The sequence below is a fragment of the Hylaeus volcanicus genome, chromosome 4 (genome assembly GCF_026283585.1).
Source record: "Hylaeus volcanicus isolate JK05 chromosome 4, UHH_iyHylVolc1.0_haploid, whole genome shotgun sequence".
NCBI classification, from domain to species: domain Eukaryota; kingdom Metazoa; phylum Arthropoda; class Insecta; order Hymenoptera; family Colletidae; genus Hylaeus; species Hylaeus volcanicus.
In genome coordinates this window covers 21,431,256-21,457,291 of record NC_071979.1, presented here as the reverse complement: position 1 = coordinate 21,457,291, position 26,036 = coordinate 21,431,256, and the positions used below count along the sequence as shown (strand labels likewise).

The window sequence follows — 26,036 nt, the reverse complement described above, 5'->3', positions numbered from 1 at the left end:
CAAACATTAATCGTCGAAAATTTGATGATACACATATTTACAGCCTATGTTTAATTTGATTCGTCTTTGTTGAAGCTTTTTTCCTTAATATTATCAAGCACAATAATTCCAAATCGTTAATACTGTATGTAGCTGAAGAGGTGACGAGCGGTGCATTTTTGCTCGCTTAGCTTTTGAATATTCCCGTTCGTCGATCATTGCTGAACATCGTTCTTCTTATTTTCAGGCGAGCCTGGCAGCCACGTGTTCGGGAGCATCAGCGACGGTGTTTTCCACGGGAAAATCATTTCGCCTCGCGGTGGCGCGTGGTACGTGGAAAAGGCGCGCTATTACTTTCCACCGCACGAGATAAACGACACGTTGCATTCCGTAATCTATCACGAAAATGACATCGGCGATCCGTACGCCCATCTTCGGAAAGGTTTGTTTCAGTCCCCTACATATCTCGCAGAGCAACGACAATTTTGCGACAACTGCGCAAAACGTTTTTACTCGTCTTTCGTCTTATTATGCTATTCTTATCTTATTATTCTTTTCTTTTCATTACTATTATCGTCGATAAAAATAGACAATTTTCTAACTACATGATACATAATACATGAAACCTAACCTAGTAACAATAACAATGATATTTGAACGAACAATGGCTACACGCAAACTCCGTGACTCGAATATCGGAGCATAAATCGCAACCGAAAAGTGAAACAATACAGTAGTGACACATTAATCATGCAATACTCAGATGGCACAGGTAGCACATTCAATGCCCTAATGTTCTGTAGAATACAATTCTATTCTATAAACAAGTAATCAGGAATGGATACGTAGCGAGCTAAAGTAGAAAGCAATCGATTCGTGAAAAGGAATCGTTCCTGCAATCAGGGAGTCTATTTAATGCATGTTCGTACGTACTATTGTTATGTCATAATGGAGGTGTTATTATTTTTATTATTATAATGAGGAATCCATTAATAACCTAAAACGAAACGTCATTTGGAATTGAGAAGCATCCACTAACAGGAAAATGCTTTTGCATCATATCACACACTTTGAACCTCTTTCATTTTATTACCACGATAATCATAATTCAAATTAAAAATGGTTTCTTGAGGACAGAAAGCCTGATTGAATCTCTAATGCAATCAGAGCTACGAACCAGTTGGCTAAAATAGACTGGTTCCTTCTGTATAGGAGTTGATTAGGTTCCCGAGGATTTTGGAGCCGGAACGAGGCTAACAGGAGAGGTCAAGGTTTAGGAGACATATCTTAGAACATGAATCAGGATTCGCTGACACAGAAGCTAGGATAACGCAATGCTCTAATGACGTTGGACTCGAGTAATTCTTGGAAAAAATCAGATCTAGATAACCCATTTACTTTCTTGGTTATGTTTTTTTTATTTTTTCCTTACCACACAGAGTTTACTATAACTCGTTTTCTAACTGTTGGAACGTGTAGGTATTTTATTTTGTTGCGTTTTATATATTTATTCATCCTCGTATATTTTCGTATAATTACACTTGTCATAAATGCATAATCCGTAGCGCGACTGTAACAATTCTCCTAGTTTGCTACCAACAGGATAGAAAAAGGTTCTCGAGGTCGATGCCGTTTGTACTGATTTCCGTAAAGCGTTCGACTCCGCGAATCGTCCCATTCTTTTATCTAAACTTCAAACCCCTGGGATCCATAGTACCCTCCACGCTTGGTTATCCAGTCCTCTTTACCAACAAAACTGAAATTGTGAAATATAATAACTGCTACTCTAATGCGATTCCCGTGCACTCGGTTCTTCCAGCGGAGGATTCCATTTGGGGCCAGTGATTTTTAATTTAACCACCAACGACGTTTCTGATGTTTTCATTTATGGCGAAGTTTCACTCCACTCCGATTACCTAAGATCTATCGTTCGAGTATTGTTCTCTTGCGAAAGTTAAAATTAAAAATGAATTATTAACCACAAACTTCATTCTTAGGATGCTTAGTACTACTTTGGACTTAGTTATTACGTTTTCAAACACTCCCTGTTTCTATTAGGTTGTCCCAAAAGTTTCTTTCGCTTTATTAATAAGTAACACATGCACAATAGTTTATGTTTTATGTTACATTACTGAATTGTGCACGATTCATTTTGCTCCATCGCTGTTACAACATGAATATCTATGAAATTAGATTGTCTATTTATATATAAACACGACCCCGTAAAATAATTGAGTGCAACTCGCGAAAGAAACTTTCGGGACAACCTAATATTTACTAAGAATTTATACAACTTTTATTTGCAGAAGTACGTAGAACTTGACTATAGAAAATCATTCTGTTTCGAAACATTTATAACAAGTTCCGGCATGCACCAGTTAGGTCAATCGTTACCTACGCACGGTTAGGCACGCGTATTTTCTAAAAACACAAACAGAATTCGATTTTCTTTCAAAGAGCCTCTTTGAGCGAGCAACCGGGTCTTTCACTCGTGAAACTCATTGACTAACGATTTTATCACTAACTCTCTCTACTTTGAGAGACTCGCGAGCAGTCGACCAAGATAAATGCTAACTATCAGGTGAAAGAAGCATGACAGGTACGTCGTGGCCCGTTGGACGCCCATCGTTACCACACCAACTGCCACGCGTTTTCAACATGTAAGGATATATCATTATTGGACGTTGTAGATTATTACAAGTGTACAATTTGCGCGTAATATCTTCTGTAGTGGTCGCGAGAATATACCTACACAGTCTACTTTAGTAACTTTGACCAAATGCTTTCGTAATATACCCCGATAGCTTTCGTGGAACGGATATATGCGGCCATAGCGCCCGAAAAGGGTTAAGCTATTATGCTCGGCAGCGTTTCTATAGATTCGACGGACAGGTTGCGTCGAAACGGTCTTCTCGACGGCGGAGTACGACTCTGCGTTTACACACTTGGACGGACACCCCTTAGCCGTGCGACGAGACCCACCCTTTCTCCAGCCATTGGGTGACAGTTTAGATTACATTGCGAGGCGCATCCTTAAAGGAGCATCCAACCGTGAACGTTTTTTAAACGAATCACCGTAACGACGCACGCTGGTCTGCGCAGACGACTTCGGCCACTGGCTTCGCGAATAACACGCAAACGGTTGGACCAGTGGTGCGCAACGGTTTACGGTCATGGGCAAAATGAAATGGAGGAACATGTTCTGGGAACACGTTTCAGTTTAACCCATTCACTGCCAACTACGAGATGTCTCGATCAAATTGATTACAATTACTCAAGGGATAAGTTTATAGCATTTTCAGTCACGAATTATTGCAAAAGAAGATCGTAAATTTTCTTTTTAAAACAATAAATTTAATGTCATTTTTTATTATCAAAATATTAACCTAGATTACACATCTTTATTAAATCTTGACGCCATTCTAAGGACTATCGATTCTAATCCATGCTGAGGGAATAAGGGACGCCTTAAACTTTCAATCGAGGAGTATAAAGAGGACCACGACTCAGTTAAAGCGTAAAACACCACCCTTCGTTTTTAAAATTCCGTTAATATTAACGAATGGAATGTGGCTCGGTGCTCTTCCCGTTAAATTAACAAACATTTAGAACACCTAGAATCTCGAACTAGTTTCCAACTTCATTTCGCGAGGCTGATAAACTTGATGGCCAGAGCGAATTGGCCCGTGGGGCGAGGTTTGCGCACCACTGGGTTCGAGTCAAGCTCAAACAGGTAGGAAGCGCAGACCAAGCCTCGAGGACTTCCACGAGTTAGAAGAGTGCCTAACGACGCAGAGTCGGATGCAGACGCGGAACATTGCGCCTTCCGGTCCATTTGCCCTGGGAAAAGATGTCCCGGTAACATTTCGTGTACGTGTGTCTCCCGCTTTCAAGTTACTCGTTTTCGAAGTCTTTTAAGAACCGCCGACGAATTTCTCGAAGTTATCTGCTTTCTTCGGGTATTGGGTTGATTCGCAGATAACTCGTGTTTCTCTCTTGTAATACGTTCGCCATGCTACGAGGCATATAGGGGATGGACAAAGTAATGCGAACACCTGTGACTATATCACCATATTGTCTTATCGATATTGGATTTGGCTAGCATTTGCATTTCATATAACTTCTTGGAATAAATTCCTGCAGGTTTTGGGTTGTTTCCAGTGGAATGGTGTTTCTTTCATCCGAAACGTCTTTTCAATTGCTTTCGGGGGGTGTCGGAGGGAAGGAATCCGCTTTTCATTTGGGTTTCCAAAATTGGCCATGGTATCAGAGTCTATTTCGATATTGCTCGAAGTGAGACTGAACTTTCATAGTCGTGTGAATTCTATATTTTATATAGTTGGATGATGCATCCTTCATTTACATCAACTCCAGTGGATGTCGGATAAAAGAAAAGTTGTTTCGGGGCTCAGTGGATTCGATAACGATAGCAAATTTCATAAAACCGAAAAGTGGGGAAAAAATTGGATTCCACTGGAAAGTGATTATATAAGCACGGTAAACAAAATTTAATTTAATATGAATTTACTGGCCGTTTCATACCGACTATTGGTTTATCGCAAAAACTTTAATTTCCTGGCGTAGCTCCACCTTTGGTGGGAGGGAATCGAATACGCGTTTAGCTAGACAAATTACCAAAATTCAATTCGGCGGTAAATACATATTGATGGAATTGTTATTAAAAAGTTAATACGGATATTGCATTTCTACTTAAAACTGATATCACGATTGGTAAAATGTTCTTTCGATAAAATAACTTGCGTTCACATTAAGTCGCGCCGTACTTTAACTTTATCACAACTTGAGAGCAAAGATATGTTTATTTTTTCAGTGAGTCAAACGAGTTTGTCAATTACAAATATTCCTCGCATTAAACTTATATTCAACACACCTTTTTCGTTATTTCATATAAAAGTTCAGAGTTCATAGACTCGATTGTCATCGTGAATTCGATGAACATGCGTTACGAAAAAAAATTGTTTATTCAGTCACACATGGAGCTGTTCAGAAAAAACAGAGAATCGAGCAAGGTGTCTACGAAATCCGAATTAGACATCGCCAGCGACGCGTCCCTATAGATAGGCGTGCGGATTTCGCCTCGATCCGACAGCCCTCCCGCGTTTACAGCGTTTGTGCAAATAGCTGGCGCTTAAATAAACAGTTGCCGTATCGCGTATATTATTTATTGCGGTCTGTCGTCCATATTGCACACCACGGACGAACCCTCGCCATCTTGCCTGTTTGCCTACTGGATATACGGGTGCTGTTATGAATCTGCAACATTAACATCCTGGAGAACCACTACAGTTTGGACGGGTTTGGAAGAAGTTTGGAGGACGTGTCTCTTTCGATTTTGGATTGTTTCGATTTTCGGGGAGGACTCATTGCGTTCGCAATGCACTATTCAGTTTAATATTCATGGACGAGTAGTTTATTTAAACTCTGAATCTGGAAGATTCTTGAGATTACTTTCTTGAAGAATCCTGCTATATTTCTGATAGAGTCAATTAGAGGTCTTTGGAGAAAGGGCATGTAGCTCTACAAAGTACTGAGTAGAAATTTAAAGTTTTTAATGTATCGAACTATAACAGTTACTCGCTATTTGCCACCTCTATTCACATGGTTTGTCACCATTGGCTAAGCCATCCAATATAGCAACTCACAAGTCAATACTAAGCAGTGCGATCACCAGTAGCCTATAGACAGAGATTTCTAGAGAGGATTAGGCGAGGTGAGTGGCCTATCTCCTTGCCCCTTGCCATTATTAGCTAAGTCGCTCAACGTAGCTACATCCACAAGTAAATCCTACTCGATCTGATCACCAAGACTGTACGTGTGCGTATTTCTGGAGGGGATTAGCTAGGGTAGCCTATCCTTTACCTCCCCCCGTGTCGAAAAGTTAGCGGCCGCTCGGCAACTTACGATCTCCGCACGGTAACGACAACTGGAATCCATTTTGGGTCCAACTTAAACCGCAACGTTACATTCTGTGTGACAGCGATGATCTCCTATTTGGTGTGCGTAACACCAAGTGGAACCATAGACAAGCGTTGCATGGTATGTGCCACGCTATTCGGTACATGCAGTTGGCCTGTTTAATACATTTTATTTGTACATAGAAGCATGCACCGCATTAAATAAAATTACTGCGAACGCAGCGTGTGGTCTGTGACAGGCGATGTTCCCAGTGAACGCTGGTAGCAAAAGTTTGTACACGTAGTTCACGTGTATTCCAAGGTTCTGTGCAGGATTCAATTCCGCCGTTGTGAAACATCGGGATTGCTCTTTTGCGTTATAGAATAATTTCATGTGAACTGTTTAGTGTTTAACCCTTAAATGGCCCAAGTTTCAAATTTGATACCGGACTGTCCTTTTGAACAATAGTTAATAAAATAAATGTCAGCTGTGAAAATTGTTCAAATAATAAATACATTGATATTTTTTAAAATTTTATTTGGAAAATCAGCCTTCCAAGAGTTAACAGGATAGATGAGTACATAAATAACATCATAACATTCTTCAGTCAAAGCACTTTCGAATAAAAGCTCACGTCTACAAAATGTTCTCCGCCGTTTTGGCTCAACCGCTGTAAGCTTATCAAGTGGAATACAAATAAAACACACGCGTACTTTCTTTGACACATAAAAGCTCACCTCCCCATCGAATACACATCTCCGTTGGAGTATCGCAAACCCCACTGCGTCTTAGCTTGGAACAGTGTCAATCTCCGACCGAAATCCATTCGCCATCGATCTCCTCGATCCATCCAGGTTTGTTTGTTAACGCGCATTACGGGGAACAAGGCGGCCGCACAGCAAGCAAACGTTTGTCTCTTTGCTGGGCTCCCATAACGGTAATCCGTATTAACGCCGCTGCGTGGAGACCAATAAATCTAACCAATATCTTCACGCTGAAACGCCAAGTCATTAAAGCTCGCGGCTTGGTTAACCCGCCAATAAAACCAGCGGCAACCGCTGCAATTATCTCGGACGCTGGGATCGACGTATTTGGCTCGTTTCGCGCCCGAGATGAATTTCGATTTCAAAAAGCATCGAGGGACTTTATACGTAGAAACGCGACGTTCATTCGAATCGGCGATCGTTACGAGGTTAACCGGTAATAAATGTTCCAAATCGCTTGTTTGTCGGATTTCCAATGCATAGTCTTCGTCCTCTTGTTAGCGAGGCATGGTTACCAATGATACTGCGGTGTTCCAGTTTTATTGCACAGGTATAAAAACTCGTGACGCGTAAGCTCGCAGATGCGTTGCGTGAATTCGATTGCGACTTTGTCGCGATAGATGTTATTTATTGGACGTTTATAGATTCGTGAATTAATTAACACCCGTTCGGGGAAGCCGTGAGGCTCTTGAGTTAAATACGTCCTGACCTATGCCAATGGGTCAGGAACTCTTGAGTAAGTGGGTCAGGGGACACTGAACGTGTGCGTTAATGTTTGAGGTAAATGAAAAGTGACCAAATCTGCGGTGCTGGTGTGCTGAAATCTCTTAGTCAAAATAACGAGGTTACATCATGTAGAAAATATTACTAAGAATTTTTATATGGGAATTTCACGGACCGAAATTTTCTGAAAATGTTGAAACATCGTGCACAAAAGTAGAGCAATCCATCCGTATCATTTTCAAAACCATTTTTCGTCAGCGCCATAATACCCTTTGAAAAGTTAAAATTACTCGTTGAAAAGAATGCTGGATTCTCTTTCTCGTTAGTAACAACCTTTTTACTTCCCAAAAAAACTGAATTTTTAGTTAAATACAGAAGCACACAGACAATTAATTCAGTTCACGAAAAACCGGTAATTCATTATACGTATATAAATTCGCAGTATACGGTGCAGCGGTAAAGCGCGTTGAAACATTACCAACCTTTGTCAAAAAGGAAAGAAAAAAGGACGAGAGATATTTTGCAACTCGTTTACGGCGTACGAACAACAGTGTCAATTTCAGTTGCGCTGTAACCGAGTATTCAATAATATTTTATCCTGGGGAAACCGAAGGGACGTTTGTCAGGCTCGCAATTGTCAGAGAACGAGAAGGGATAAATTAGTGGAAGGGATTCATCGAAGCGACGCTTTTAAAATAGAGTTTCAATGTAATGGATCGCGCTTAATAGCACGGAGGAAACATTAACGACCGTTCCCCAAATCTCGACTGGTGAAAAAAAAAAAGAAGAATTTGTACAATGGCGTTCGGGACGCGCTGGTTGGCGCACCGGGTGAAAAAGGAAGTGCGATTTCACACTCGTGCCCGTGCATCGCTGACCGCGTCCTCAAAATAATAGCATCGTCGTTACGGGCGATACGACACCCAAGGGGAAGCGGTTAAGTTTGTCATTACGTGACGCATTATGTCCGTGCATCCGCTTTACAGACACAGCTCCCTGCATTTCGAAATTACACAAATAATTAAACTGCGCATTGGCGCTTCCGCTGCGTCGCGTCGGAACTAGGGCTCGTGCTTCTTGTCGAATTAATTGAATAGCACTCGAACGGTCGAATTCCTGGGTGATAGTCGAACGGTATTCGAAAGGCGATATATCTGAATATCTTCGGAATACTTGATACGATTAATGGTACTCGAATATTTGGGCGCAGTACTCTGCGCTCTGATTGAATATATAGATATTCGTAGAGAAGTGGAGTTGAATGCAATTCCCGTTTTCGTACGCCTCGCAAAGGTGCTGGGAACGACGAAACAAAAGCATTCGTCGCGAGAGATTCCTCTTATTTCTCGCGATTCTTGAGCACCGGTCAATTTCGTTTTTCCAGGCGATGCAGGCGGCTGCGGTGTCACGGAGGACGTGGTGGAGTGGATGGACAGAATTCAAAATTCTGGCCAGGACGTTCCGCCTCCGACGGAGACCGCAGACGTCAAGAAAGCCGACCCGCAGCAGGCGAATTCATGGAACGCCAGCCCGGAACCACCTGGTCACAAGTACACTCGAGAAGCTAACGAAGCTAGTCATCGAAGAACGCGGAGGGCGGCCAGGCCGAAGGAGGATAACAAAAACACTTGTTCCCTTTTTATTCAGACTGATCCCCTTATATGGAGACATATATCCGAGCAGGTAAACCGATAAGATTAAGCGACGAATTTAACTGGATAGCCGATTCTTTTTAAACGCAGGTAAAACCGTGCACCGTCCTCCGCCGACATAATAACCGACCCAATTCTTTTTGCAGAGAATTTAGCTCGAAAAACGTAATAACTCCTTGCACAATCGCCGAATGCTCTGAATGCCTCCATTCTCTTTGGACTTACATACTGTACATTCGTACAGCTTTTCCCCCTCTCGGTAATAGGGACTTGGAGGGGCGTAATTTCATTTCGCGTTTGCTTCCCAAACTAGACGTCTGGTGCATACCGAGTGTCCTTGCGTTAGAGAAATATTTCTACCCTTCCGGCATTCTTTTTGACCCGCGGCATTCTTCCTTCGGTGCCGTTCTAAAAATCTCTTTTCGCGTACGAGCATCCCCGAGTTTCGCGGAGGATTGCGAATATTGAATTTTCCTTCGTTTCCGGTTCGCAGTTGCATCACGACGTGGAGAAAACCAAAGAGGAGATCCTGTCGCTCATCGCGCAACACGTCACTGCCGTGAATTACATATACAGGGACACGAAGTTCGATGGTAGAATCAAGCATAGGAATATCAAATTCGAGGTTCAGCGGATAAAGGTGATTAATCCACGTGCGAATTCTGCTCCGAAACAGGGCCGTGTTTGGGTACCAGGCGCCTTAGAGCAAGAATCAAATGTCGCTTGCGGCTATTTAATTTTTGGCGAATTTGCAGTGGGTTGTGGAGGCATTTGAGGTCCCTTCATTGGCAATTGCAAACTTATGTGATGCGTTGGTCGAAATGTTATGGGATTGTTATTTAATTAGTTTGTACACTGGATTAATTTGAGAGATATTCTGGATTTTTTAAACGTGGAACAATCTTTGAACATTTTTAACATAATGTCTGATGTGGGAGGTCCAAATTTGAATATTTGGATGTGTATTTATCGAAATGTTTAAGAATCACTTAAAAAATGTCCAAAAATATTATTTTGAAAATAATAAATGAAACCTCTATAAAATGGCGCCCCATCTATCTTGTCACGGCTCTGCGTCGAAATCACGATTCTTCTCCTGTTTAAACTCATGAATTCTGCACAACAGATCGACGACGACACGGCGTGCACGCCTCAGCAAACATACGGTGAACCTAATCCTTTCTGCATGGAGAACATTGACGTTAGTAACTTTTTAAATTTGCATTCCCTCGGTAACCACGAAGACTTCTGTCTCGCCTATGTCTTCACGTACAGGTATATGCAGTTTCGAAATAAATTATACCGAAATCGTTGTGCAATCAGACAAGGAGTACCGTGTACAAAAACAGGGAAATTAATTAATTTATCTGTGCACAAAGAATAATTGTCTGGCTGTGCCACGAATTCCACTGTGTATGTAGTTGAAAAATATTTATTAGCACGTCCAAATTATTAACAGAGATTTCACCGGAGGCACCCTCGGGCTCGCTTGGGTCGCCTCAGCTTCCGGTGCGTCCGGCGGTATATGCGAGAAATACAAAACGTACACGGAAACGGTGGGTGGAATGTATCAATCCACGAAAAGATCCTTGAACACGGGGATCATTACTTTTGTAAATTACAACAGCAGAGTTCCTCCGAAAGTGTCGCAATTGACGTTAGCTCACGAGATAGGACACAACTTCGGATCACCTGTAAGAATTTCTTTCCAATGACGACTCTAGCACCGACCTGGGATATCTAGTTATGTTTAATTCATGTTAATTACATTTATAGCATGATTTTCCTCCCGAATGTAGACCGGGTGGGCTACACGGAAATTATATTATGTTCGCCTCGGCGACCAGTGGGGATCGGCCGAATAATAGTAAATTTTCGAGATGTAGTATCGGAAACATCAGCAACGTTCTGGATGCCATTGAAGACAACAAGAAAAGGAACTGTTTCACTGGTTCGTGTACGACGTTCGAATATTATGAATTGTTCTCCTTTGAATTGGGAATAGGTCCTCATCTTCGTTCGATTTCGGTATGTGTAGCGTCTGCTGGGGCATTTTGTGGCAATAAGATCGTCGAGGCTGGGGAGGAATGCGACTGTGGATATGACGATGACGAGTGCGTGGATAAGTGTTGCTATCCGAGACAGTTGTCGGAGCTGGACAGAATAAAGAACGAAACTGCGAAGGGTTGTACCAGAAAGTTTGGAACGCAGTGCAGGTACTTTGATTTATAATGCTGTAGGATATCTATGAGAAAGTCCAGTGCCAATTGTAAAAAAAAAAATAACTTTATCTGAAAAACTCTATTGTCTATAGTATAGACCAAAGAAAACCTCCAATTAGGTATTTCCTTGTCGTATTACAAGTAAAACATCGCACACAAAAGGCGACAGAACTTTCCCACGGATCCGACATGTTGTGCATCGTTAGCCGATGACGCATGACACATATGGACATCTTTTGTAGTCACACGTGTCACGAGTTATTTTGCTTGCAGTCCCAGTCAAGGGCCTTGTTGTTCGAGCGAGTCATGCGAATTCGTGCCGCTCTCCAAGGGTATTCAGTGTAAAGCAGAATCCGATTGCAGTTACAATTCGACTTGCAATGGGGCAACATCCGAGTGTCCTCCGCCTCAGCCAAGAGCCAATAAGACTAGGTGTAACGAAGGGACACAGGTAACAAAAGTTTTCCTATTTCTAAATTTTTACTTGTAGAACTTTAGCTTGTAGAAATGAATTCTGTATCTTTATATTCGCACATTTAAGCCGTTCACTGCACGAATCGATTAACTCCACTTTTTGACAAATTTGATTTTTGAGACGTGATTTGGATACATTAGAGCATCAACCTGGTGCGGTCCTCACGCCAATCTCTGTTACAATGTATCTAAATACATATTATTATTTTTACTTCCAATTTCGAGTATCCGCACTCCTAGGTCCAACGATTCGATCTGTCAACTCTTGTCCTCTCTCTTTCTCAATGTTCATGGATTATGTGGGGGATGTATCGTTTAATTTTGTTGACAGCTGTGCATCAACGGGGAATGCACAGGATCGATTTGCTTGGAATGGAATCTGACGGAATGCTTTTTGACGAGCAACGTGATTCCGAATATCGACAAACGGAAGCTGTGCGAATTAGCTTGCCAAAACGGAACCGATCCATCCAGTTGCCGCAGCACCAGCGAGTTTGCTCACGTCGTTGGTCTGCCCGAAGGTGGTATTAGTCTTCGACCTGGATCGCCCTGCGATAACTTTCAGGTGACAAACTAAACGCCAACCCGTTATCTTCCCCGATAAATCTGTTGCTCTAGAGTAAGAACAATAATTTGACAATTTCCGCTTTAGGGTTACTGCGACGTATTTTTGAAGTGCAGAGCAGTGGACGCGGAGGGCCCGTTAGCTAAACTGAAAAATCTTTTATTTAATAAAGAAACATTGATCACGGTAGCGCAATGGGTGACTGTAAGTGTCCAGACTGTCGGTATTTGATTAGATTATCGCTTAGTGGACGTAATCGATGAACGTTCCTTTTTCCAGGAATACTGGTGGGCGGTATTACTAATAGGCATAGCGTTCATTATTTTCATGGGGTTGTTTATCAAATGCTGCGCCGTGCACACTCCTTCCAGTAATCCTAAGAAACCACCAGCGAGGCGGATTAGCGATACTTTGAGAAGGCCGATGAATACGCTGAGGAGAATGGTACGTGCGAGGAACTGAAGAAACAGCGAAGCGCGAATCATTTTTAAATGTTTGCGTTATGGGCATGCGTTTATTTTTATAGCGGCATCCACACGGTGGAGGAGGTGCTGGCCCCAGAAGTATACCTCCGAGGCAAACCCAAGGAGGCCACAGTGGAACTCGAGGACCCTCTCATGGTTATGGAGAGGGCAGAGGTGCGCAGTATTACCCAAAAGGTAGGCTCCCACGTAAACTACCGCTTTCTAATGCAGCTATCGTTGCTCGAGTTTGATCTTGGTAAATATTGCTCGTTAAAATCCATACTGGATGTTTGCATTTTAGCTCGTAAGATTTGGATTAAACTCAAGCTAAGTAGCTTGCTGTCGTGTATCGCATCATTCCACGAATAATGTCGCTTCTGATATTGCTCGCTAGGACCATCGCTCATTTCTAAATCGTATTTTTGATCAAATTGAAGGGAGGAGTTATAAGATAATCTAATCTCTAAAATGAAGTAAACCATAATGGGGTTCATTTACAGTCGATGATTAAGAATATTGCATGCAGAGATTAATATCAGATATTAAAATAAATGATATAGTTAAGAGCTGCCACACTATCCTTTCTATTATATGTATCAATGTTGCGACGACGAATACGGCATTATTCGTGAAATGACCTGACATTTATCCCTGTGTGATCCGCAACTACATCGATGTTTTTTCCTGTTTGCATTTCCCCCGCATTGACGCGCATCACTACCTGATACTATCATATCTATGACCTACAGAGGTGAGCTGGGGCCTATACTCTATACCTTTGATAGGAGCAAATTCACGAATAGGAAGGAATCCAATGTAACGCAAAGAACATATCAGGCTCCAGCAGACTTCTCATTCGAAGTTTTCGTCGATCAATTTTTTTTAACAAATCACATCACTGCTACTTCTTGTATTTGCTCCTAACTCTCTCGTCACAGTTTACTTATCTACAGAGTTTTTCGTTCTTTTCGTTTGTGCATCATTTGTATTCGTTTTAATCAATTTTTCGATTGGAGGAGGGAGTAGGGGAAGGTAACAGCTTTTGAATGATCAGAGGAACGTAGTGGCAATATCTTGGCGATACTTCAACACTTTGCCGACGGGACAATAATTCCACCTGTTGTGGGAAAATTTAATCTTTTGCGTATAAAATAATGGCACAAACCAAATGGCTCTATTGGCTCACCCTATGTAAGGAATTCTCGATATCGAAAATACAAACATGTCCATTGACATATTAGGCCATAATAATACCGGGAAAAAAAACAAGAAATATAATCTCATGAACACCTTTCATAAATATCCATCTATAGTGTATTACATTTATTTTACAGTAAAGTAAGTTAGGATGACAACTTGCTGAAGAAGTCAATGGCTGCTTACAATTTAGTGCTGCTAAATATCCTCACTTAGATTTACGAATTATCGATGGTTAGAAATAGGCTTCTCGTCTATTTGTACATCATAAAAGAATTGATTTCGAAAGTTGATACTAACTACTTGAAATTTCAATACATTTAGATATTTCCTATAAACCACTGCGATACACATTGGTCCACGAAAATCCTCAAGAGCCACTAGCGCCGGCAGCGGAGAAACGAATCACCCAAACGTCATTTATGCGCAAGGAATATGCGCAGGAGACTGTATATGCCATATGATACGGTGCAAATGGGATCGATACGTATTAATCTTGAAAAGTTACAAGTCTTATGCCCCCAAACCTGAGCCAAGGCAGTGCTAGTCTCAAATTGATTTAGAATTAAGGTATTGCTTATCCATAAATGCTTTCCAAACCCGTACAGTAACCACTCATCGATTATTCAATCACCAAAATATTAAAGGAACACATCCGTATCAAAGTCTACAAACACCAAGCATACCGAAACTCTTTCAACGTCAAATTTCTTTCCGTGTAGTCTTCTACGCATCCACCTCGCGCACATGCGATATCGCAATACATACCACGTCTGTCCACAAACGGCGCTAGTGCTTTCATACCATCACGAATCAATGCGTCAATCATCATCGTCCCTCGTACCAGTTCCAGCTAATTCCGGTGCTCCCCTCCCCCCCCCCCCCCCCCCCGTCGGCAATGCGTTATCAGACACGAGTGCATGATCACCGTAGTTCGGTCATCGACGTTGTTTCGTTTTAGTTGGACACTTCATTTCATAGTTGAATACCTTTCTAAACTTTAAGCAGGCTATCGCTCGGTTCCCACAGCTAGTGCGCCAGCCGGTAGCAGCGCAGCACCCAACTACGGTCGTTCCAATCATCCAGAACTGTATGCAGGCGCCTATTCGGGTTCCGGCGGAGGTGGCCGGGCCGCAGCCTACGAGATGAGGCATCACAACAAGGTGTGACGATCCTAGAGAACCGCGGACGAGGAATGGTCTCGGCATCGTCGCACCCTAACTTCACTCTGTATAATGCCAAACTGTGAAAACGAGCCGATCCACCACCCTACGTGGTGCCCCTCGTAACCAAGGGTTCGAAGGAAGAATGGAAGAGCGTGCGATCGTGTGCAATCGACAGTACCGGCGATCGCCGATCAACGTTACTCTTTTCTTTTTTTTTTTTGTAATTCTTTTTCTTCTTATTTCGATACGTGTAATTCACGGCAATAGAGAGTTCGTGGGTTCCGCGATTGCAAATTTGGTGAAGTGTGCTAGGATCAATGGTGATATACATGTTTGGGGAGTGGGGGGAGGGGTGGGGGGGTGTTCATCAAACTGATTCAACGATTCAGCGAAGTGCTAGGAAAATCGACGTTTGCGAAAACGACGGGACGAATGACAGCGTTGAGTATTTGAAAAAAAAAGAAAAAAAAGAAAAATCATAAACTTACGAATCTTTAGTAATCTATATTATCGTACACTTTTACGTAATTCGTCTTTTAAATGTTTCCCGCAGATTCCTCCGCGTTGCCATTAAGTATTCGCGTTTTGCGATCGTTCGGAAAAAACAATAAAAAAAAAATAGATCGGAATTATTGCAAAGCTGCATTCGAAAGAACTTTCTCTGTTTCGCGAAATTCTTTCACGTTGAACGGGTGTCGATCGATGATCGAGTCGTTTCTCAAACGAACAACGCTGGATTCGCACAGCAAGTGAAATCTTATGGTACTGAACGTAGCGTATGTTTGCCCGTTCGATGTATGAACATTTTTATGGCCAAGATTGCATAGTAGCGTTGATGCATCGATTTCTTGACGGAAGTCGTGATTGCGCATGTTTCGCTCCCGAAAGCGTGTTTTCACCTATTGTTTTTTTTTTGTTTGCTTTTTTTTTTTTAACAAAAATGATCGATGAGACTGTTCGTTAGAAGAAGAAGGGAAGTTCAATGGGAGACAGGAGACGACAATATATATTTGGAATAAGTGTTAGGATGATAAACGTAACTTTTGAAAAGCTCCCACTGAACGTACCTTGTAACTTTTAACTCTTATACATTGCGAGATTCCTCGTATTATTGTCGTAGACTTTTAAACGAACACTTTTTCCTTTTATTAATTTCGAAGTTGACCCACGCGTCTATCTTCCTCCTTTTCGACTTTATATGTATATTTTTTTAACGTTAGCTCTTTTAATCGTAATTATTAATTTTCTTTACTCGTATAATCCATTATTCCGTGATATTAATCGCGTCTACGACAGGATCTGTTAGGCAAGCCTTACCAAAGAGTCCAACTGACAGATCCGGGAGGAAACGCAGTAATATTACTCTCATTGTAAGTACCAAAAACCCATTACATTCTATCGACATCACTTTTTTAAATACAATTTAACACCGAGACGTTTATTATATATAATTTTTAAGACGGTACACGTAAGTCGCGTTGTATAAAATATCGGTTAGCGAAGAAAATGTCGTTTTTAAGTTTCTTGTGTCGCATCACCCGCTTTCCGGAGCGAAGAATCGCGCCTACCATTACCAAACTATTGCAGGTCATTCACTTGATCTCTACCATTGTAGTATAATAATTAATGATATGTAATATTCTTATACTAATTTTTATTAGCCAATTGAAACGAGCAAAGCTATGAGAGACTATGAAAAATAGAGGAAAAGCGACAGGAAGAAAAAAAAAAGATTTTTTTATAACGATATTTCATTAACAATTGTACCGGTAAAAAAAAAGAATGATATTGAAACCGATATTGATATTACTATAATTGTGCTTACGATTATTATTACTATTATTATTATTATTATTAATACTATTACTATTATTAATTAGTTATCTATTGCAGATGATAATTTATCTCCGCTATCGCGAATGTTATAAGTTATATTTAAAATACGGTTTTTAACTTGCAAATTATCGGGGGCTGTACCGTAAACGCGCTTCAATTACGCGCATGGCGGACCAAAGACGAGGCCTCTCGAAATATAAACGTTTTAAATATACGTGGGCTCAAGCAGCATATTCGTACACAGCTGCGCAACTCGTATGCGACAGAGGAAAAATCCGTACGCCCAAAAAGTTCGAAACGGGCGGGTCGTGCCACCAAATAGATCCCGCGCGAATACTGTATCTCGCTTCCTTTCTCGAAACGCCAAAACGTTACGTGATCGACTGAATTTTCTTTTTTCTTTTTTAACTCGTCCTTCGTCGAACCTTCTTCAGCAAAATTTTGTCCGATTCTTTCCGTAGAATTCCAATTCGCAAACAGCAATCTAAGAACAACTGAAGATGAAAATCGTTATCGTCGCTACCACGGTCTGTTATTTATCAACGATTCAGCGGTCGCGATCTAGCATTTATTCTTCTCCCTTATATTCTTTTTTATAATGCCGCGATATCAAGCTTGCCAACGTTTCCAAAAGCTGAGTGCGTTTTCTATTGTCCTTGTCTTTCCATATTTCATAAAAACGAGAAAAAGCGTCATTGCACATACCGTTCAACGCCAGGGCAGCTGTACCAGAGAAGCTGGAGGTATTGTCCCTGGATGAGATTCAATTTCGATGGTTAGAAGTTTCAAGAAAAAAAGGCTGATTCCTTAGTGAAGAATGCATTTTGTGATCGCAAGGATAGATTTCTTATCGTGAATATCGGGTGCAATCTTTATAGCTTCGCGCAGTAGTTGCGAAGAGGGACATGACGATTTTAAGCAGAGGTGGGCAGAATTTTATTCCAATATTGATTTATTCGTAACGTTTTTTTATTGGACAGCTACTCGAGTAAGCTTTCATTCGTTCAAAGTGGAATGTGTAATTACATTCGTATCAAGTGTAATTAAAATTGTTATTTTTGCAGGAGAGTGCGCATGTAGGTAGTTCTAAAGTGGCACAATTCAAAAAAAAAAAAAAAACAACAATAAAGTAATTTTTTTTAATCCTTCTCATTATCGAGTATTATTCTCGATAGCAAATCATGCCACCCTGGCGTGGCCTGAAACGTATCTTATTGATAGAATTGACATCTGATCGTTTCTTTTAATAATTGTTTTGACAAACAATCGACTCCTTAGTTGACAAATGCCTCTTTGCCTTCCCTGAAGTGCTTCTTCGAGTTGCGCCACTCTAGAAATACAAATGCAAAATTTATCTCCGCGCGAAACATAAATATCTGAATAATAATTTTGGCCATCGCTGATTTGAAAGCTAAACGGGCACGCCGGACAGAAGGAACGTTTTTAGGGGTGACGAAAGAAAAGGAGGAGGCGTGTGTCTGCCGAAATCGCAGAAATACGAGTTTGCGGGTCGTGTGGAAATGTACAATAGTCGCAATGTGATTGTAAAAGAGGATAGTGCGAGAGATCATATGTGAGAGAGGCGAGAAAGCGGGCCTGGGGAGGTGATCTGTAAGGACATAGAGCGAAGACGGGCGTGCAAGGAATAAAAGAGAGAGTGTTCAATCTCTGTACATATGTCGATATTGCTCGCGTACGTATGCACGCGTGTGCGTACGTATGCGCCAATCATCGCGAACGATAATTGTATAACCATACAAAAAAAAAAGAAAAATGGTAAAAGCGAATACAAAAGAAAGGAAAAGAAAAAAAAATACTTGTTTTTATATCAGATCTGTATTATAGCGAAATATTATTCTGTATTTTGTAATCGGGACGGAAGTTACGAAGGATGACGAACGAATGCCTGTACGTGCGTGTAATCGAGCACTTAACTTTTTAAGGTGACGACTTTTAAACGACGATCCAAGCGTGGATCCGGGACGGATCGTTCGATGTAGATTATTTAAGAAGTTTCGAAGATTCTTGCATATAGATGCAACACGAGGATTCCATTTGGTCCCATTCGTAATCGCTCGTCCTATCATCGTTATGATTATTTAGCTCGTGGTTTTCCTCCTCGTGGACCACGAATGTGATTTACTGCCATTCGTAATAGCGCATAGCGAGAGAAAAAAAAAATATAACGAGTAATCGAAAGCGTCTTTTTAAAACGAGAAAAAGGAAACCAAAGGGTTTCGTATTATAGATTTATCGTTACTAGCATCAGAGTTAACGACGTACGGACATCAGTATTATATAACATTCAGTGGTAAACGATACGTCCGATAGTGGATCTTGCGAAAAAAAAAAATCGAGTACCAACGGGTGGTACATAGATATTTAAAGAAGAAAAAAAAAAAGAGAGAATTGTTAACACGATCAAATTTTGCTTCCGAGCCACTGTCACGTTGAACAGCCATCGTAAGTGACAGATCTTACTCGGAACGAGTTTCGGTCGACGTTTCAGATATCGTTCGTAATGAATTATCCTTGCTTCCATTTCACTGCCATAAAGAAAACGATTCAAACCGACTGAATATACGATCAAAGTAAACAACAGTACGCGTTCTTGCAACAAGAACGGAGGGATGAAATAAAGGGAAATTAGCGGCGTTGTTTATAAAAATAAAGAAAAGCCTAAGACAAGCGTGGAATGGGACCAAGTTGTAGTGTCTAGTTAACGAAGACGTCGCTTATCCGTATGAGAAGCATAACGATTAAAAAACAAAAGTACGTTCTCCTTCATCATTTGTCCCCCCCAAACCCCGAGAAGTCTCTACTACATATGCTTAAGCTTATTCGTTTCTGCGCCGTCTGGATTAAGATCGTGTTCTGTGTAATTATTATTCCGTGATCGGGCGGTTTCGCTGCACTTTTTTTGTGATAAACGTACCCTCGGAAGGCGCGAGCAGACACCGCGATTAGGTAATTGTGAAAAAAGAAATTCAGTTTGCTCGCTGAAATCAGTGTACCTATCTTAATCCAGACCTTTGCGTCACTGTGACGCGATACACACTACTTTATCACTTGTACATAATGTTAGTGAGGAAGAAACAAAAAAAAAGAAATCGAAAATTATATTTTTTCTATCGATCCAAAAATGTGGTGACCTATCAACATCGTGCATCTGAGATTAGTTTTCTCATCTTTGTATCGGTTCTCTTACCCGTTCCGATTTTACTTTGCGATATATCAGTCGTCTAGTTTCACCAACACACCGTACATTCTACACAAAGAATTCCTTGAATGTGTCACAGAATCACCGATTTACTTTTTTTTTTTTTTCTTTACATTCGACGTGCCGTAGCGTTACGTTCTCCCATTCATTCAGTCTCAATGCTACACGTTTTCAGTTCGAACTTTTTATATAAAAATCTTATTGAGCATGATACTGACCAATCGCCTGAACGTAGCTTCAGACCACCACTCTCTCTTTTTCTCAAATGTTTAGAACGCGGCGAGTGTTTTAAGAATATTATAAATAAAAAGGAATATGATTGTGAATCTCTTGTGTTATGTTAATGTGATTAAAGAGAAAAAACAAAAACATTGTAAAGAAGTAAATAAAGCATACATTTTACATTTACGTGAATGTATTATTCATTCTATTTCAGGTGCGACGAGGAAAAGTATTAATTGTCTTTTTTCAACCACGATAAAAGGTAAATTTCTAGTAAGTAAATGACTTCTGATAAAGGAGGAGTCACAAAGAACACAGTTACTTGTGCTATGAAAAAGTAAACACAAGCAACATTGAATCTATAAATATATTTCACGATATATCTACTGAAATTAAATGGGTAGCGTAAAAAAAGAATTTGGCTATCACCTAGTGCTAATTGGTGTTACGAATGACGTAAGTGGGTTAATAAGTAACGTACACAGTTTATAGATAATCGGATTTATTTTAGAAACTATTGTAAAAGTTACAATTATACATTAGAAAATGTAGCAGATAGAACGATATCTACTTTACGATACGTGTGTATTTCGATTCTTAAACAGGCAGGCGTTTTACACTTCGCCTGAAATATAAAACATTCTTTACATACGGATGACATGTAACGGAATACTGGGAAAGAACGTATTATTGTATGTTATAGCATATCCTAAAGCAGGTATCAAATGTGAATAGAAGATATACTGCTCCATACAAAATGCATCATCTTTAAATGATATCCGGTAAAAGTGGACGTAAAAAAGTAGCCCTGAGCGGCAAGCTAAAAATACACACATCCTTTTATCAATGCTTTTATGGCTGTGAATGTTCGAGCTTGTACACGTCGTGATACGCGTTTCGTATCAATGCGTACGGGAAACAACTTTCGAGCAAATCCATTGTTAGGAATGGAGATTCTTGGACTATTTGATCCAACAAAAGGTACACGGATTCCCTGTTTTTAATTACCTCCTTGTCCGCCTCTTGACCCAGTCTGAGCAGGCTGGACGACGCCAAAGCTAGGAATTCCTTCATTCTGTCCTCTATATCGTTTTGCCCGCAAATAGTAAACAATGCACCAAAAATATTATTTATCGCAGTCGCCATACAGTGTATATTATTCGCGTGGCCCTCCAAGGATGCTCGATAAAATGAATTCTCGTTTCGTGCCAGTTTCGGAATGGAGACAGCCACGAATACCATCAGCAAACAAACGAGCAAATGTTCGTCTTCGTCTACCTCGGATTTCTGGCTCCTTAGAGCCGCTGTTAAAGTTGGATCGACTTTGCAAGTTAAACCTGCCGCGGATATCATCTCCGAAACAATGCGCATGGGATCCCCAGATGGCAAATGGTGTCTGAAGTCCAAAATGGAGCTCAGAAGAAACGGTATACGTTCCTCCAGGACATCGACCAGCGCAGACTGCGCTAACTGTCGGAAACTTAGAATTACACCTATAATCGTAACTCGTTGTAGTACGTTGTCTACGTGCTGCAACCTTTTGAACTGTTCCTTCATTACTTCGGGCTTGTCGAAGTTTGTTCTCAGGGCGATCAAGACGTCTTTGTTCCCAGCAACTAGTTTCTTCAGTTGCTGCACTTGGCTCGCTATGTGCCACATCAAGTTTTCGTTCAACATTTTCATTCCGTAGGGTCCGATGAGTTCGGCTAACGCTCTCAGTTCGTTGATGTCGGAAAATTCTTCAGCGTTGAACGGCATCGCGCCTTCCACGGACAAGCTGACAAATGCCCTTTGATTGCCGGAATAACAGATATTCCCAGTACTGACTCGTCTCAGTAGAACATCTGAATACCATTGCGTGTACAGAGCAGCGATGGTCTTATCGCCGTGACTGTCCAGCTCTTGTGTTTGTTGAAGGAGGGCGTTATTAAATACGCGGGTAATATCTATGTGTACGTAATTTTCAACTGTCTGAAGTACGTTCATGTAGGATCTAACGCTAACAAAGAGCTCCGAGGGTTTCGCAATTTCGATAGTGTCCGGATTGTACATGACCATACCGACAAGTGCTCTGGCAAATCTTGATTCTAAATGCTGATGCAAGTATTCCCTCGGTGCGAAGGTATATTCCCATACGTTGATAGTAGGGCAGTAATTGATAGCATAACATAGCTCTGTTAACGCCATGTGAAGTTTATCCATCGTCGTAAGTTCTTCCCTTGTTTTTCGGTAACTTTCTATACCGGGTTTATGGATTTCGTACATATTCTTCTTGTTTTTGTCTTTCTTCTTTCGATTCACCACTTGCGAGATTAATAACGCGCAATGTTTCGGCAGCAGTTTGTCGCCCATATTGCATTGTTCGTCGCAAATGGTTGTGATGATATTCTTGGCTTCTTTTGCCATTTCGTCCAGAAACATGTTAACAACGGATAAACTTCTTTCGCGAATGTGATGACGCTCCTCTGGGCAGAGTTCGTGCGTACAACTTTGGAAGTGACTGCATATTAACGGAAAGGCAACGATATATCTGTTTTGAGCGGGAAATTCTAAACACTTTTGAAATTGATCTTCGAATACTTTACTGTAAAAGCAGAAGATCGATAAGTCGGATGTTTCGACTAACATTTCGTCTAAGTTATCTACCATTTTCGTATGGAACACTACGGTATCCATGAATGACGCTAATTCTCTATTATCGGCTAAGTTCATGTTACATTTTGCGATCGACATGTATGCTTGTAATCTAAACCAATCCAATCGGAAAGCCCGAAAATCGAATAGTTCGTTATCTTCGACTTGTTTCACCGTTAGACTGGCTATCTTCGAGCACATGTCGCTAAGAATTGCACCTTCATCTTCGGGACAAACTGGCAGATTTTGGATCATCTGATCCAAGGCGGGAGCATCGAATCCTGATAGAAACTGCACGTAATACCTTTGAAGTACTTGGGAATATTTCTTCACTAGCGCTCGTAATTCTTCGCAGTGAAATAATAATTCCGGTAATTGACGATCGACTAAATCCTCCTCCCCCTTTCCTTTGCCCTTCCCTTGCATCGGCGGATTCACGCCGTGTCTTAAGAGCCATAGAACTTCGTCTCTCGCGTGGGAAAGTCCCATCAAAACCAATAATGCTTTCGGCCCTAATAGACCGGGTTGATCGGTTAAAATTAAACCTAGTTCTTTCAGTGCTGTTCTTAAAAATTTTCTCCTTTCACGATGTCTGTGGCCAGCTTTTTGTACCGCTTGCGAGTAACATTCTTTCACTTCCGATACCCTTTTACCGTACCCTTTTATACTTTCGAAAAATGTTTGTATATATTGGTGTATATAAATTACTTCATCTCTGAACAAGGCTAAAACCCAGCCTGATTCCAAAGCTGTGGTCCAAAGTTTACTAGGCTGTTCCTGACTTAAGAATGAATGACATAATGTAAATCCTAAAATGACCCATCTCTCTATTCTATCCAAGCTTAAAGTTTCGCAAGACATAGTATCTGTTGCTGCTGCTTTAAGTATTTTTCCGGGACTACCGACGAGGCTCAGCTTTTGATCAGCCCTCCACGTGTCCGCGGATAAGTTTCTCCCAGGATAAATGGGCCACAAAGAAGTGAGAGCGTGCTTCAATAATTTAGAGTGTGGAACAAACTCCTCTGATAGCTTCTTTAACGGTGCATCATAGTCCATAATCATTTGACCCAAACGAGGAAAGCTAGGATCAGATTGGCTATGCACCATTTCATGGGCTGCATTAAATAATCCGAGTACCGCTTTACGATCCTCCACTTGTGACAAAAGTATCATCAAGCTCACATAAGTCACAACAAGATCCAAATAACCTTTGGTTAAATCAAAATTTATGGTAATATCCATGTGTACTCCGCAAGCATCCATTGTAGTTAAGAGTTCGCAGACATTATCTTTGAAGTCAAGCAGGTCAACAAAAGTATAATAATACAAGGATAGAGATTTAATAATCTCATTACGAAGGTTGGTAATCGTTTGGAGACCCTTAATGTCTATGTTGGGAAACTTCTTAACGATAGTCTTGATAGATGATTCCAAAGTTTTATCAGAGAGGAAACCTGGTTTTGATTTTGCATCACCGCATGCTTTCTTTATATTATAAATGCGGGTTAACATTCCAATACCTCTGTCATTCAGAATAGTTAGCTTCTCAGCCAACTTCTGTTGACTAGGAACAATAGGTCGTGCCATGATTGTATTAATGAATATTGTTTCTTACGTGATCAACATAACTTAAGCCCTCCTTTGGTTTTAAATGACAGGAGACCCCACCCCTGGGGGTAATTCGTCTCACCGGATGCGTCTAAAATAGAACGATCTCTCTTTGCCTACAAAAGAATTTTACATGTTCGTAATGCCCATTAACAGAAACGTAGTATATAGCTATTTGCACGTTATGTCTTACCTTTCGTAACATTACATGATGGATTTAAATCGATGACACAGTAGAACGAAATTTCTGTGTACGTCTAGTACCGCGTGAAGTGCCGCTCTATTAAACGGGCAATGTTACCAATGGTTGCTAGATCACTAAACGGAACAACCGCTATAGTACTATCGGAAAGCACCAGAGGAATGAGCAGCACTATAATTGTTAATAATTATTCTGTATTACTCAATAAATTCATTGTAATCATATATTTCCATATATAAGTGCATAAGAGCAAGTTAATGGACCCAAAAACGGTATCGCCATCTAGCGCCGGTGACCAAACTAATTTTTCACATATATTCCCATTTTTTACTTTTTTCTGCATATTCATATAATTTTGAATCGTAATTACCATAATTCAGCATCAAATTGTTTATTTGTACACTAATAATTGACTTTTTTAAATAAATAAGAAATCGAAAAATGTGGCGCCATCTATCAGTGAACCGTCCAAGTTTGTCGTGAAATAGTCCAAACCTCGCGCCACTAGATGCCGCCAACGACATGAAATTATTCAAAACTTAAAATCTCTGCTTTTCTCTGCATATAAATGTAATTTTACATTCTGACTACCATAATTCAACTAGTAGTTGTCGATTAGTACACTAATAATTGTCTAATGCCTAGTTTTTTAAATCAATAGAAATATCGGCAAACAGTTGTGCCATCTACCGGCGCGAGATTTGAACTATTTCACGACAAACTTGAACGGTTCACTGATAGATGGCGCCACATTTTTCGATTTCTTATTTATTTAAAAAAGTCAATTATTGGTGTACAAATAAACAATTTGATGCTGAATTATGGTAATTACGATTCAAAATTATATGAATATGCAGAAAAAAGTAAAAAATGGGAATATATGTGAAAAATTAGTTTGGTCACCGGCGCTAGATGGCGATATCATAGTCGGTCCATTATTAACTTGGCCTTATGCACTTATATATGGAAATATATGATTACAATGAATTTATTGAGTAATACAGAATAATTATTAACAATTATAGTACTGCTCATTCATCTAGAGTAATTATACATCCCATTCATTGTTTTAGAAAGCTTGTTTATTAGTGTAATATGAACGTGGTACCATTTTTGTGTCCATTAATTGACTTTCTAGCTTTTATATATAGCAAAATATGAATGCAATGAATGTTATTAATAATAAACTATA

General features: G+C 40.5%; 2 protein-coding genes across 5 annotated transcripts in view; one reads left to right on the top strand and one right to left on the bottom strand.

Moving 5' to 3' along the window:
* LOC128875779 (disintegrin and metalloproteinase domain-containing protein 10) overlaps positions 1-20,586 on the top strand; it is a 117,219-nt gene extending 96,633 nt beyond the window's left edge. The window contains exons 3-16 of one of the 4 annotated variants that reach the window (XR_008456882.1): positions 227-421; positions 8,767-9,065; positions 9,528-9,674; positions 10,161-10,309; positions 10,494-10,728; positions 10,811-10,985; positions 11,073-11,250; positions 11,530-11,707; positions 12,062-12,295; positions 12,383-12,499; positions 12,575-12,739; positions 12,822-12,954; positions 14,281-14,526; positions 14,986-15,106. Coding sequence is in view for 3 of the 4 variants with exons in the window: in XM_054121655.1 (XP_053977630.1) it covers positions 227-421; positions 8,767-9,065; positions 9,528-9,674; positions 10,161-10,309; positions 10,494-10,728; positions 10,811-10,985; positions 11,073-11,250; positions 11,530-11,707; positions 12,062-12,295; positions 12,383-12,499; positions 12,575-12,739; positions 12,822-12,954; positions 14,962-15,125 (2,369 nt within the window). In the remaining variant the exon portion in view is untranslated. Of the gene's footprint in view, positions 1-226; positions 422-8,766; positions 9,066-9,527; positions 9,675-10,160; positions 10,310-10,493; positions 10,729-10,810; positions 10,986-11,072; positions 11,251-11,529; positions 11,708-12,061; positions 12,296-12,382; positions 12,500-12,574; positions 12,740-12,821; positions 12,955-14,280; positions 14,527-14,961 lie in introns of all 4 variants that reach the window. The other 3 variants (XM_054121657.1, XM_054121656.1, XM_054121655.1) reach the window with 3 other exon arrangements.
* LOC128875778 (membrane-associated protein Hem) lies at positions 15,326-24,987 on the bottom strand. Its single transcript, XM_054121654.1, has 2 exons — positions 24,836-24,987; positions 15,326-24,758 (listed from the first exon to the last, which is right to left on the bottom strand). Exon 2 carries the CDS (start codon positions 24,619-24,621, stop codon positions 21,253-21,255), a length of 3,369 nt encoding a protein of 1,122 aa, XP_053977629.1. The 5' UTR covers positions 24,622-24,758; positions 24,836-24,987; the 3' UTR covers positions 15,326-21,252.
* Positions 24,988-26,036: the final 1,049 nt, after the last annotated feature.